The sequence below is a fragment of the Lagenorhynchus albirostris genome, chromosome 4, assembly GCF_949774975.1.
Source record: "Lagenorhynchus albirostris chromosome 4, mLagAlb1.1, whole genome shotgun sequence".
Taxonomy (NCBI): Eukaryota; Metazoa; Chordata; class Mammalia; order Artiodactyla; family Delphinidae; genus Lagenorhynchus; species Lagenorhynchus albirostris.
In genome coordinates, this window is record NC_083098.1 from 45126539 (window position 1) to 45142136 (window position 15598).

Genomic DNA, 15598 nt, shown 5'->3' on the forward strand with positions numbered 1-15598 from the left:
ATAGCACAGGGAGATGGGCTCTGTGCTTTGCGATGACCTAGAAGGGTGGGATAGGGAGGATAGGAGGGAGGCTCAAGAGGGAGGGGATATGGGGACATGTGTATACATATGGCTGATTCGCTTTGTTGTGCAACAGAAACTAACAAGGTACTGTGAAGCAATTATACTCCAATAAAGATGTATTTAAAAAAATTGGTGATAATAGTATCAGGAAGAACTCTCATCAGACTGAACATTTTAATGAGCCTACAAAAATGTGGATGGTCTAGGGCTCTGTTCACAAGGCATCTGGACAGAAGCTGAAGGCAAGCAATTTCAGCATGAATTTACATCACACACTAAGGGAGCAACCCCTTATTTGAACACAGGAATTTCTCCTTTTGTCAGAGATGATCACTAATTCCTAACATCTGATTATAACTATGCAAACAAATATATCCACATTTGCCTACCAAAAAAATTGGAATGAATTCCAAAAGAAATTCTATTGTGATCTTTTGGAATGGTGGAAATATGGAAGATCATTTCCTTCTCTGCTTTTCCGCTTTTTGAAAACTTTCCTTAAGGAATACAGATTCCTTTTACAATTTAAAAAACACCTTATGGGCTTCCCTGGTGGCACAGTGGTTGAGAGTCCACCTGCCGATGCAGAGGGTGCGGGTTTGTGCCCCAGTCCAGGAAGATCCCACATGCCGCGGAGCGGCTGGGCCCGTGAGCCATGGTCGCTGAGCCTGCGCGTCCGGAGCCTGTGCTCCGCAACGGGAGAGGCCACAACAGTGAAAGGCCCGCGTACCGCAAAAAAAAAAAAAATTTATATTAAAAATCAAATTTTTCTAAAGCTCAACACCTGGAAATGCATTTCTTCTGATGAGCTTGTGTTTTATTTAAATGAATGAGTTTTAAAAAATGAATGAATTAACACATATAAAAGGCTTGCAATCATGCTCAATGATGTGAGCAACTATTGTTTTGTGATTATTATTATACATAAATGATATGTAACTCATCATTTTGGGAGGCGATACAGTGTAATGGTTAAAAATATGTCAGGTGTGGTCTGTTGAGGTTGTCATGTATAACTGCCTAGGTTAGAAGCAATGACAGTTCATAACTGTGGTACCTTGAGCAAATTATTTAAACTCTGTATCTCAGTTTTATCTACTATAACGTGGGATGATAATAATAGTTCCTACTTCACAGTGTTGTTACGCAAATTAAAAGCTCTTAAAATTAATGATTAGCACATAATATATGCCCCCAGTGTGGGGATGGTGATGGGCAGATGGTGGCGGTGAGAATGTTTCCAACAAAGGTGCTAATTCTACAGCACCTCTTTATATCATCAGAACACCCAATGGTTAATAGTGATATTAAATCAAGAAAAATGGTTTAAATAGTCTGACAGTTGGGTATTTTTTTTTTTTTTTTTTTTTTTTTTTTTTTTTGCGGTACGCGGGCCCCTCGCTGTTGTGGCTTCTCCCAGCCGCTCCGCGGCATGTGGGATCTTCCTGGACCGGGGCACGAACCCGCGTCCCCTGCATTGGCAGGCGGACTCTCAACCACTGCGCCACCAGGGAAGCCCAGTTGGGTCTTTTTTAATGTCAAGGCAAAACTATAGACTTGATGCAAGAGTGATTAAGATCAATCTATTTCCAAGATTTCAGAATGCTTGCATAGCAATTAGCTCTAAAGTACAGCAACAAATTTCATCTTTTTAAGTTAAACAATGCAAACTATAAGTGAGTACTGTTTGAAGCCAGAATTTATCTTTAACGTTTTTTTAGAATGGGAACCAGTACTTTCAATTATTACAAGCTAACCTCTGATATGCACTCAGGGTTAAGTTTTTAAAGACTTAAAGCAGAAGATTCACAATGGAGTGTTTCCTCTATCCATCCTCCCACCTCCCTTATTGTAATGGTGGCAAACTGTTTAATTAACCTTCTTACACAAGGGGACTAAAGCCTGGAATGTGTGAATCAAAATGCCCCAACACTACAATATCTTCTGAATGTAAGATATTATGCAACTCTACCATGAAACTCATTTGTAATCTGAAAGCTAGGACAAGACTTTGTGATGAATTGAGAGGTGTGACATGTGTGCAGTAGTTGCTGTAGTGTGGGTAATACAATCTAGTCTTTAAATTGATACATTTTCCCTTTATTTGGCATTTAGCATTTCTTGCCTAATTGCCTTTTGTCTGCCTTTAAAAATATTGCCCAATTGTCACAGTATGCCATGTTATTGATTTTGTTTTATTTGACACAAAGTACTGCTCTGTATCAACTGAATGTTGGCTTCCAGCTTTTTCTTAGATCGAAAAATGAGCTATTTTTCAACTGGAGGCAAACTCCTTTCATGGTTATCTGTCAACCGCTAAGAAACATCCATAGGAGCTACTGGAAGAAGAAAAAACTATAAAATACAATGTACACCAAATTTATTTGCAATTGATTTTCTATTGTAAATCTGTGTGAAGAGCCTAATGTTGTGAAAATCAGACCAGCTTTAAATGAAGAACAAGGTCCCCCTATTTTAAACCTCCCTGGAGAAAATCCTTTCATAATTTGAATCATTATCTAATAAAAATTAAATAAGGCACATCTGGATAATCAGGTTCAAAGACATGCATACATCTTTAAAAAGCAGACTATACCTATGCATTGAAAAACAATAACAACCCTGATCATCTTACTGAATTTTCCAGATGTTCAGCTTCACATTTTTGGAACATCTGCAACTAGAGTTTGGCAGGCTTCTTTATGTGTACCCTGAAGGCTCAGTTTCATTATGTAACAATTAGCCTAAATGGCTGGTAATTAGACCTATCTGTAGCATCTAAGGGTAAAAGAAATCTCTCAGGGGTGGTCTCTAAAAGTATAAGGAAAATAAAACCGCCTTTGCTTCTTGTTCTCAGTACTTCCGAGGTCTGCCTGACAAAATCTCAGAAGAGACTCCAAGTTCCTGAACAGTGAAGTTAACAGCCTGTGAAGGATCCATTCTGAGGCTGCCTTCCTTACCTGGTTACAAAACAGAGGATGACACTGAGCTGCGAAGCACTGGGCGACCCCGTTTCTACACACACACTTGGCGCACTGACTCAATGGCCAGTCCTCCCCATCCTGAAACACACGGCCTTCGTAGGAACAGGGTTCTGGAAAGTCAGAGCAATAAGGATTACTGGGGGGATTGCACTTGCTGATCCCAGAGCTGACTGCATGCTTGTGTGGCCAGTGCAGTCACACAGGGCCCTGTGCTCAGGGGCGCAGTGCAAACAACGGAGCCCCGTGCTTGGGGTATTGCTCTGCAGTCACTGTATGGAGTTCTTAACTTTCTCTCTGAGTTTCATAAGTGAAGTCTGGTGCGACAGGTAGCATGTGTGACAGGTAGCATGTGCTAGGGGTTTGGGGTCTCACTCATGCATGGCCCTACCTCCCCGTTGCCTCCTTGCCTTCTGGGTTCTCAGGAGCCTGACCCCAAATCCATGCCCAGTGAAAGCTGCCACCCTCCAACCATAGCAGGGACCTGGGTGTGGGTGGCTGGGGAGTGCATGTACCCTAAGCACCAAGTAGCGGGGGGACTCGGGGCACCTGTGGGGGGGGTCTTACCCACCCAGCAAATATCCCCGTGCCTTAGGGAGTGTGACATGAATAATAAATTAAAAACAGGACAGGTTGCAAAAGCCATGGAAGAAAATAAAAGCTTTTTCCCCCTGCTTTTTGAACAAAGGGCCCTGCATTTTTATTATGCGCCCAGTAAAGTATGGAGTTGGTGCTGGCTGATCCTCTAATCTCTCCAGGCAAAATGCTCCCAATAGATCTTTCTCATGGACAGCCAACAAGAAAGCACCCTAAAATGTAAGAAAGGAGCCCACAAACCCAGACAGCCCACTCTCTACCCTATCCCTAAACTCTGTTGTTGGAGTATTTTTACTTGTAGGGTTATTTGGCCCAAAGCAGCTGCCCGCCCTTTTCTGGTGGATGACATCTGAAATGCATGAGGAATGCATTCTACTTTCATCCTTTCCTAACCATACTTTTGAATCCCCAGAAGGGTTCTCCAGGGTAAACAGTCACCAGGAATGGAATAACTGGGGATCAGAAAGAAACCAGAGGTCTTTTTAAAAGGAAAAGGCAAGGATAGAGTGTAGCTTCCAGGTGCTAGTTAAAAAGAGTAATTTTAGCTATTATACTCCAGGAGAGAATATAATACAGAAATGACAATAATTCGTATTTACCGTGAAGTAAACACTACTTAATTATAAAAATGAAAAGGGACATATATCCCTAAAACGTAATAAAAGGGTACGTGGTCCAAGCACGGATTCTAAGGAGAGGGCCTGGAAGCATGTCCCTCGCTTGCTGAGCCATGCCTTGGTTTGCAGGCAGGCATAATCTCCACAGCGAAGAGGCCATAAAGACAAATGAAATACCTGCTTCCTACTTGGTGTGTTGTGGAGAAAGATGTTATGTCAACTGAAAGACCAGCCAGCAGAATTAGTGGTAGTGTTACTACATGATGGAGAAGTGATTTGTTCGTTCTTCTCTCCACCGAGAGGCAGGAGGAACTATTAATACCTTGGCCTTATGCAACCACAGCAAAGGGTCTTGTCCTTCCTCCCTTTCCTTCTTAGGAGCTATGAACACAGAGGGATTGCATCTGGCCAAGGCAAAATAATAAATCAGAGAGTCTCAGAATCTCAAGTTTGGAATGGAGCTCAGTCTCTGCAACATTGCTTCTGCCACGTGCAAGGCTACATCTCCGTTCCAATAAGGAATGGGGCTACGGATCTTTGTACCACACTGAGCAAGAAAGAGAAGAGTTGGGATGTCACCAGGTAAACCTCAAAGGCAAAGAGGGTCTCTCTCTCTACAAGCTCATACTCACTCCCGGGGCCCACACAGACTGGGCAGCAGCTTCCTTCAGGGATGAATTCCAGCTCCTGGTGTCCACACAAGAGTGGTGGGCACGGTCGGGAGGTGCATCGGACTTCCCCATGAGTGCAAGAGCACACAGTGCATGGGGAGGAGGCCCACTCTGTTCCATGCTGTGAGTTAGGGGGAAAAAAAAGACAAGAAAATTATTGTCAGAATATAGGCTTTCATCTGACCAAACAGAAACAAGCCTTCTCTTAAACAAATGAAGGATGGAGCTCTGGAGAGATGGAAGAAGGCTCTAGGCTTGCAAGGCTGAGACCAGTGTTTGCAATATTCCAAGTCAGAGACCAATTTTATTTTATTATTTTATTTTTTTTAACATCTTTATTGGGGTATAATTGCTTTACAATGGTGTGTTAGTTTCTGCTTTATAACAAAGTGAATCAGTTATACATATACATACGTTCCCATATCTCTTCCCTCTTGCGTCTCCCTCCCTCCCACCCTCCCTATCCCACCCCTCCAGACGGTCACAAAGCACGGAGCTGATATCCCTGTGCTATGCGGCTGCTTCCCACTAGCTATCTACCTTACGTTTGTTAGTGTATATATGTCCATGCCTCTCCCTCACTTTGTCACAGCTCACCCTTCCCCCTCCCCATATCCTCAAGTCCGTTCTCCAGTAGGTCTGTGCAGAGACCAATTTTAAAATTGAGTTGTGTTTTCCTTTTTTATCCCTAAAATTTTACATTTGAAAATTTCAGAGAAGCACAAAAATAAAATAAAAATGACCCCAATCCCATCATTTAAAACATCCTATGCAGACCAAAGTAAAATATGCACACATACATGTATATCTACTGAATTCTTTATAGTAGTTATATTATTTTCAATATAGCTCCCACTCTGTATTATGCTTCTTTTTTTTTTTTTTGGCCTTTACTTTTTACCCTGATGAGTTCCCATATTTGTGTTCTCTCTCTCTCTCTCTCTCCCTTCCCCCACCCCTCTTTCTCTCTCTCCCGTTCCAGTGATCTTATGGTCCCAGGGAACCTGTCATAGCCAGCAGGAGGCAGCTGGTCCAAATTGTAGAGCAAACTCATTCCTGGCGAGGGTGTCCATCTACATACACAGAATGTCCCTAGCCCACTTTAGGCTGGGATACGACATTCCCAAAGCTGGCACTGTATCGGTGATCTAACAGATCTATGTTTTGAGTTATATGATTTACTAAGCACCAAAAGTATCTAAATGGGCCACTCTCAGATGTGATGCAGAGTGAGGGCAGGGGTAAACCCTGAAGGTAAAAAGCTGCAAGTATGTTGATTGCTTGGGGAAGTAGCTGTCAAAATACGTTATGTTCTCAATGGCAGAGTAGAATGGTGGTGGCCTTTTAAAAAATGTATGAAAAAAAAAATGAGCTTAGGGCTTCCCTGGTGGCGCAGTGGTTGAGAGTCCGCCTGCCAATGCAGGGGACACAGGTTTGTGCCCCGGTCCGGGAAGATTCCACATGCCGCGGAGTGGCTGGGCCCGTGAGCCATGGCCGCTGAGCCTGCGCGTTTGGAGCCTGTGCTCCGCGGCGGGAGAGGCCACAGCAGTGAGAGGCCCGCGTACAGCAAAAAAAAAAAAAAAAAAAAAAATGAGCTTAATCCATAAAGTTTTCCTCTTATAACATTTTCTTAAATATCGTATTCCTTTGCCTCTATTAAATGTAGCATATGATGATACCTGATTCAGCACAAATCATATATAGACTTCTATTAAAAACGTCACACACACCCAGTGCTCAGTCACCTAAATATAATCTGGGGATTTCAACTGTATCACTGAGAAGCATAGAAAATAAACATCCTCTTGCTTCTCCTCAAGCCAGCATCCAGAATAATTATTCACCTCTCTCAAACACAAAAGGACTCTGTCTTACTTAAACAAGTCACTGCCCCTTTCTTCTGCAAATCGCTGCCAGGTTGCAAGTATGCCAAGGCTGACGTTTTGGAATTACTAATAACCTGCGCTATTATTGTAACAATAATAGTAATAGGTAGTCACAGTCACCCAGTTATTTGGGAACCAAGTCCTCACCTTACCATCCTGAAAATTACTTTCTTTAGGTGGACTTACTGGGAGTACGAGAGGGCAGAAATGCAAGGAATGCACTGAGTTGGATGAACCACGGATTTCCTTGGATGCATGCATGTTCTCAGATCCAAGTTCAGCCCTCCCTGACTTGGGGACTATGAGTGTGATGTCATCTTTCTAGATTTCAGCTTCCTGGTCTAGAAAACTTAAATGGTAGGACGATATCTTGTGCACTTGGTTATTGTAAAGGTTAAACGAGGCAGTTGTGAAAGAGCCAGCAAGGGGAGTGGCAGGTAGGAGGTGCTCAATCCTCTCCCTTCTCTCCACTGCATGAGTCCATGGTCTTCCTACTCCTTTTCACACCTATGTGCTGACTGTGATCACGGCAACAAACTTGGATGCCAAGGCCAAGTCCTCTCCTATCAATTTTTACTTCTTCTATAATTAAATATAAAATTTCAAATTTAGTGTAGCATATACATGGGCAAGTCCACAACTTGCTAATAAACTATTGGCTAATAAAAGATAGCAGGCAATGGACCTTTATGCTTTGAAGGTCTAAGCATAAAAGCAAAGGAAGAGATTGTAAGAGAAAAATTAATAGGTTCTGATGAGTTAAAATTTTAAAAGTCTGTCGAATATACATTATAAAAAAATTTTAAAGGCAAATGACAAACCGATTTTTAAAAACTGCAAATTATATTAATTAGAATTATATTCTACTATATAAAATCATTTACAAGCAATAAGAAAAGACTGGAGGCAAGATCAAGATGGTAGAGTAGGAAGATTCTGAGCTCACCTCCTCCCATGGATGCACCAAAATTACAACTACATATAGAACAACTCTCTCTAAGAACAACCTGCAGACTTGCAGAACAGCTCTTCTATAATTAAGGATATAAAAAAACCACCTCATTGAGATGGGTAGGAGGTGACCCATACCCCTGGCAGGAAACTCAAAAGCCGAATGAATATCACAAACTTAGAGGACCTCCCTAAGAAGTAAGGAGTTCCAGCCCCACATTGGGCACCACAGCCCTGAGACCTGCACCAGGAAGATGAGACCCCATAACTGGATTTGAAAACCTGTGGGACTTACATTGGGGGAAGCCAGAGAGTTATAGGAAACCAAGACTCCCCTCTTAAAGGGCTTATGCACAAACTCACTCTCTCTGAGTCCCAGCACAGAGGCAGTGGTTTGAAAAGAACCTGGCCCTCTAGCTGGCTGCAAAGGTGGCCCCAGCACACCGTCCAGCCTGTGCCCACTCCACCTCTAGCCATGCCACCAAGGTAGCAACCCCAATCCAGCTCAGGAAAGCCTTGGCCAGCGTCCACTTCAGTTCCAGGCATCTTGCCAGGGAGGCCCCAGCCCTGACTGACATACCCTAAAACCCACCCCTGCCATCCTGCTCCAGCCACAACTGCCAAGGCCACCTGGCACACAAAATCTACATAGGAAGAACTCTACACAAGGCCACACCTTTAAGACCAGGAGAGATAACTGTTTCACCTAATTCACAGAAGCAAACCCAGGAAAAACAACTCCAATGAAATAAAGATAAGTAATTTACCTAATAAAGAATTCAAAGCAATGGTTATAAAGATGCTTATAGAAATTAGGAGAAGAATGGTAGAACACAGGGAAAACTTCAACAAAGAGATAGAAAATATAAAAAAAGAAACAATCAGAACTGAAGAATACAATAATTAAAAGGAAAAATATGCTGGAGGGAATCAAGAGCAGATTAGATGTTACAGAAGAATATATAAGCAACATGGAAGACAGACTAATGGAAATCACCCAATCATTACAGCACAAAGAAAAAAAAAGAATTTTTAAAAATGAGGATAGTTTAAGGAACCTCTGAGGCAACATCAAGCATACAAACATTTGCATTATCAGGATCTCAGAAGGAGGAGAGAGAAAGAAAGGGGCAGAAAACTTATTTAAAGAAATAATGGCTGTAAACTTCCCTAACATGGGGAAGGAAATAGTCCCAAAGAAGATGAACCCAAAGAGATCCACACCAAGACACATCATGATTAATAAGGCAAAAGACAGAGAGAGAATTTCAAAGGCAGCAAGAGGAATACTATGCATAATATTCAAGGGAAATCCCATAAGGCTATCAACTGATTTTTCAGCAGAAACTTTGCAGGCCATAAGGGAGTAGAATGATATATTTAAAGTGCTGAAAGGAAAAAAAACTTATAACCAAGAATACTCTGCCCAGTAAGGCTATCATTCGGAATTGAAGGCAAGATAAAGAGCTTCCCAGACAAGCAAAAACTAAGATTTCATCACCACTAAACTGACCTTACAAGAAGTGTTAAAGGGTCTTCTTTAAGCGGAGAAGAAAAGGTCATAACTAGAAATATGAAAATATATGAACAAAAAAAAATCTCACTGGTGAAGGAAAATATATAGTAAAGCTAATGGATCAACTATTGAAAAAGCAAGTAAAATTTGAAAAGCAAAAATTGTAAAATCAACTAAAACTACAATTAGTGGTTAAGGAATATACAAAGTAAAAAGATGTAAAATATGACATTAAAAACATAAAACATGTGGAGGGGACTACAAATGTAGTGCTTTTAGAATGTGTTCAAACTTAAGTAACTATCAGCTTAAAACCAACAGATATATATATACATATATATATACACATATATATATATATACACATATATACACATATACATATATATATCTATCAATATATATGAACCTTAATGTAACCACAAACCAAAAATCTACAATAGATACACAAAAAATAAAAAGAAAATAATCAAACTACAAGGGAAGAGACTAAAAGAAGAAGAAAGGAACAAAGAAGTACCCAAAATAACCAGAAAACAATTAACTAAACAGCAACAAGTACATACTTACCAATAATCACTTTAAATGTAAATGGAATAAATGCTTCAATCAAAAGATATAGAGTGAATAGATTAAAAAAAAAAGACCCATTTATATGCTGCATTCAAGAGACTCACTTCAGATCTAAAAACACACATAACCTGAAAGGGAAAGAATAGAAAAAGATATTCCATGCAAATGGAAATGAAAAGAAAGCTGGAGTAACACTACTCTGATCAGACAAAACAGACTTTAAAACAAAGACTATAATAAAAAAATACATGTGGTCATTACATAATAATAAAGAAAACAATCCAATTTACAATTGCATCAAAAAGAATAAAATACCTAGGAATAAATTTAACTAAGGAAGTGAATGTCTTGTACTCTAAAAACTAAAAGACATCAATGAAAAAAATTGAAAGAGAAATGGAAAGGTATGCTGTGCTCATGCTATGGAAGAATTAATATTGTTAGAATGTTCATATTACCCAAAGTAATCTACAGATTCAACTCAATCTCTATTAAAATACTCACGGTATTTCTCACAGAACTGTAACAAATAGTTCTAAAATTTGTGGAACCACAAAAGACTCCAAATAGCTGAAGCCAAATTGAGTAAGAAGAACAAAGCTGGCAGTATCACACTCCCTGATTTCAAACTATACTACAAAGCTATAGTAATCAAAACAATATGGGGCTGGCATAAAAACAGACACATAGGTCAGTGGAACAGAATAGAGAGCCCAGAAATAAGGTCACCACTCGTGGCCAATTAATCTACAACAAAGAAGGCAAGAATATACAATAGAGAAAGGATGACCTCTTCAATAAGTGATGCTGGAAAAACTCAACAGCTACATGTAAAAGAATGAAACTATACCATTTTCTTATACCATATACAAAAATAAACTCAAAATGGATTAGAGACTTAAATATAAGACCTGAAATCATAAAACTCCTAGAAGAAAACATAGGTTGTACGCTCTTTGACATGGGTCTTAGCAATATTTTTTTTGTTCTGTCTCCTCAGGCAAGGGAAACAAAAGCAAAAATAAACAAATGCGGCTACATCAAACTAAAAAGCTTTTGCACAGTGAAGGAAACCTCCACAAAATGAAAAGGCAGCCCACTGAATGGGACAAAATATTTGCAAATGATACATCTGTAAGGGGTTAATATCCAAAATATAAAAAGAACACATACAACTCAATAAAAAAAAAGTCCAATTAAAAAATGGGCAGAGGATGTGAATATTCATTTTTCCAAAGATGACATAAAGATGGCCAACAGGACCACGAAAAGATGTTCAACATCACTAGTCACCACTAGTTATCAGGGAAATACAAATCAAAACCACAGTGAGATATCACCTCATACCTGTCAGAATGGCTATTATCAAAAAGACAAGAAATAACAAGTGTTGGCAAGGATGTTAAGAAAAGGGAACCCACATGTAATGTTGGTGGGAATGTAAATTGATATAGTCACTTGGAAAATAGTATGCAGATTTAATTTTTGAGGAAAAATTAAAAATAGAACTACCATATGATCTAGTAATTCCACTTCTGGGTATTTATCTGAAGAAAACAAAAACACTAATTCAAAAAGATATATGCACCCCAATGTTCACTGGAACATTATTTGTAATAGCCAAGATATGGAAGCAACCTAGTGTCCATCAAGAGATGAATGGATAAAGAAGATGTCACACACACACACACACACACACACACACACACACACACACACACACAAAGGAATATTACTCAGCCATAAAAAATGAAATTTTGCCATTTGCAAAAACATGGATGGACCTAGAGGATATTATGCTTAGTGAAATAAGTCTGACAGAGAAAGACAAATATTGTATGACTTCACTTATATATGGAATCTAAAAAACAAAACAAAAGAATAAACAAAACCAAACGAAAACAGGCTCAGATACAGAGAACAAGCAGGTGGTTATCAGAGCGGAGGGGATATGTGGGGGTGAAATAGGTGAAGGGGACTAAGAGGTACAAACTTCCAGTTATAAAATAAATAACTCATGGGGACGTAATGTACAGCATGGAGACTATAGTCAGTAATATTGTAATAACTTTGTATGATAACAGATGGTAGCTAGACTCATAGTGGTGATCATTTCATGATGTATAAAAATATTGAATCACTATGCTGTGTACCTGAAACTAACATTATATTGTAAGTCAACTATAACTCAATTTAAAGAAAAAGAAAAACAAATCCCAATGGAAAAAAACAGCAACAAGCTTATGGAATATTCAACTTTATTAACTGCAAAGAAATATTATTTAAAATAAAATTTGATAATATCTTTTAATATCAGATATGGAAAGTGTTTAAAATTCATAGTAGCTATTGTTAGTGAAGCTGCAATGGAGTGGAATTCTACACAGAGCCTTCTCTCATGATAGCACCTGGAACAACTCAGCCAGGTGGGGCCTACCCTAGGTAATCAGACCCGAAAAAAAGCTATACTATCCATGATGGTCCCACTGGGGTTTATCATTAGACACAGACAACTTAAAATTGAATTTTAATGACCACAGATGTCACAGCTTCAATACTCAAAATCTTTAGATGCTTTGACCTACTAATTTCACGTTTAAGAAGTTATCTGGAGAAAATGATCAATGACACACCAAAAAGTTTCAATACAAGGAATTCCATCTCATTGTTCTTCATAGTGAAATTGGAAATGTTTTCGTGAATATTGCAAGCTACCCAAGTGCCTAATAATAGGAAATCATGTTCTCCAAGAGTATGCTGGGGAACTATTTACAACATAATGTTTTATAAAAAAGCAAGATATAAACTGTATACATAGTATAATTACAATTATGTAAAAACATATTTCTCTATCTATCTATCTATCTATCCACCCATATTCACTGCCAGCCGCCCGCCACAACAAAAAAAAACCTGAGGAAGCAATAGTGGTTTTCATAGCTTGGAGATTACTAGTGGATTTTTTTCTGCTTGAATACTTTTCTATTTTCCAAATTTTCACCAATAAACAAATATTCACTTTAGTCATCAGAGAGCAAAGTACTGTTTAAAATATCTAATGAATCATTTGCATATCTTAAATAAAGTAAAATTTGAAAGCTGCTTAAAAAACAACTTGAAGTGAATGTCTTTATTAAAAGTTAGGAGATTGCTTCTAAACATCTAGACATTTCATTAAAACAAGAGCTTGTTTTTGTCACTACTGAGAAACACTAACTGTCATTTCTTAAACATTTGCAATCATACCAACTCTCAGATGAGGCCACAAAAATTAATTATAATAACTTGTCAATCACCAAAGTTTTCTCAACTGTAAAATGAGAGGGCTGTATTAACTAATCTCTTCGGTACCTTCAAGCTCTCTAATGATGTGAATCTATTATCTGACTCAAGAGACATAAAATTAAGCAAGGGATTCTCCCTTCACAATAAGCTTGAGAATTATGGGAATAACAAAGAACATTCGTCAGGGAGACTCCACTCTAGATGTCAAAGCCACAGAAGCCCAGACAGTGATCCAAAGTGCACAGGATGATGGAAAGGAAGTATTCTCACCTCTCTCTTAGAGAAAAGTCACATGAGTCCCCTTCATTTTCATCTCCTACTCTTATCCCTAAATCAGTGACACCTCTCTCAGCAGAGGGAGACCAGAGATCAAGGGGTTTGGTACATGCTGATAGATAGATAGATAGATAGATAGATGACAGGTAGATACTTTTTAATTTCACAGTGTTTTCTATACTCATTTACAAAAGCTGTATTTTTTATGAGCACTGTAACAAGCAAAGAAAGCTCTGTAAAAATCAAGAAATAATACATACACAAAACAACGCTCCCACAAGACCTGTGTTGTAGCTGTGCCATCTTAATACCATTAATACCTTTTGAAAACCTGTGATTTTGACACTGGCCGAAAGCACATTCTGCAGATCATATCTTATATATATTCTTCTGCATAGCCAAATAACAAGTCGGCTTGGGCTGTCCAAAGGAAAGATAAGCTCATAAAGTATTTGCCTGGCTTAATGACAGAACAAAAAAATAATTTTTCTTCCTATAATTTGTTCCTGTTATGATGTTATAGATCCAGAATACTAAAAACCTGGGGATGTTCCATGCATATTGTAATTACATCCTCTACTTTGAAGAGAACAAGGCTGCAGAATTCAGTATTCAGTTCTTGTCTCACACGCATAAATTAATTCTCCTTTCAGCCTCACAGACAGGCAAAGCAAGCAGACCTCTCCCTCCACACGCCCGATCGGACGCGGGCACTAGGGCATTACCACCTGCCACTTTCTTTTTCAGTGAATCTCCAAGCACCATCTTCTAAGACATGACATTATCTGGTGCTGAGATTAAGTTAGTAAAGAGGAAAAGAAAGGGGTTAAAGGTCCTTTCTCCTCCCTTTCACAGGCTAATTTGTGGGGAAAAGAACAGGGAAAACGCATTCCAACACTCTTTAGGAAAACGTATTTCAGGCTTGTCTCCCTAACTGGTTGGCAAGGCTGGGCAGAGATCCAAAAGCTAATTTGAAAGGATAGCTTTGGGAGGTCATGGACGAAATAGTCACCCAAATGCTGGCTGTAATAAGCCCACGCGAAACTTACATAACCTGGTCAGCCAAAAGGCTCAGGTGTTTTCCTCACTCCAGAGAAGATGTGGGGACTTGACTTGCTGGAATGTCAGCTGTACAAGGTGCTGCCCACAATGCCAGCAAAAGAGGTCCCCTCATGAGGCGAGGCTGTTTCATTAAAGGTGGCCTCTCCATGCTGTCCTGAGCTCAACCCACCTTTGACTTTCCTTCTCTTCAACTTCATTCTCTGCGGACAGCATCACTTTAACAGATGCCCCGCCCACCACACTTGCTCTATCCTAAAGCCTCTTCTAAATCTCTCTTTGAGGGGAAAGCTTCCACTTCACCATTCCAAAGCTCTTAAAGCACCCGACTATTTCATAACTACCGGGACAGAGTCTCCATAACTCGTCCTATGGGATGCAAGCCAGAGGCTAAGGAGAGAGGATTACCGCTGTTCGGCAGGAGAGGAAGGTGCTCTGGAAACTGCTTCCCAAGCAAGCCAAGGGCGCAAAACAGAAAAGGCTCCAAGATTCAGGAAAAAACCTAGCGATGCAAGGGACAAGGGGAGATTCAGACCCAACCCAGACAAGCATTTAATCCACTCAAGGAAATGAATAATATTAAGAAACATTTGGCAAGAATCTAAAAAGGTGAAGAAAGAGAGGAAAGAAGAACAGGAAGACAAGAAACATGATCGGTTTCACTTTATTAAGACTAAAATTCGAGGATTTTGTCTCAACTTAAAAAAAGAATCATTCTTCTGTTTCTGCTTGAAGAAGTAGACCACTGGAGAGTTTTTTCCCTTCAAACTACAATTCCTGGGCTTCCCTGGTGGCTCAGTGGTTGGGGGTCCGCCTGCCGATGCAGGGGACGCGGGTTCGTGCCCCGGTCCAGGAGGATCCCACATGCCGCGGAGCGGCTGGGCCCGTGAGCCATGGCCGCTGAGCCTGCGCGTCCGGAGCCTGTGCTCCGCAACAGGAGAGGCCACAGCAGTGAGAGGTCCGCGTACCGCAAAAAAAAAGAAAAAAAAAAAGAAAAAAAACCCCCTACAATTCCTGAAATTCAGCCATTTTCTCAGTTACATCAAGTACCAGAAATATAATTATACACTCTCAGGGGAGTACATTCTGAAAGTTGCATATGGGAAAACAAGGCATGGGCATG

General features: G+C 39.9%; 1 protein-coding gene across 1 annotated transcript in view; it reads right to left on the reverse strand.

Annotated features, from left to right (window-relative positions):
* FRAS1 (Fraser extracellular matrix complex subunit 1) overlaps window positions 1-15598 on the reverse strand; it is a 467475-nt gene that overhangs the window by 264065 nt on the left and 187812 nt on the right. The window contains exons 5-6 of the mRNA XM_060147971.1: window positions 4891-5050; window positions 3024-3157 (exon numbers count right to left, since the gene is read on the reverse strand). Coding sequence (XP_060003954.1) covers window positions 3024-3157; window positions 4891-5050 — 294 coding nt within the window. The remainder of the gene's footprint in view (window positions 1-3023; window positions 3158-4890; window positions 5051-15598) is intronic.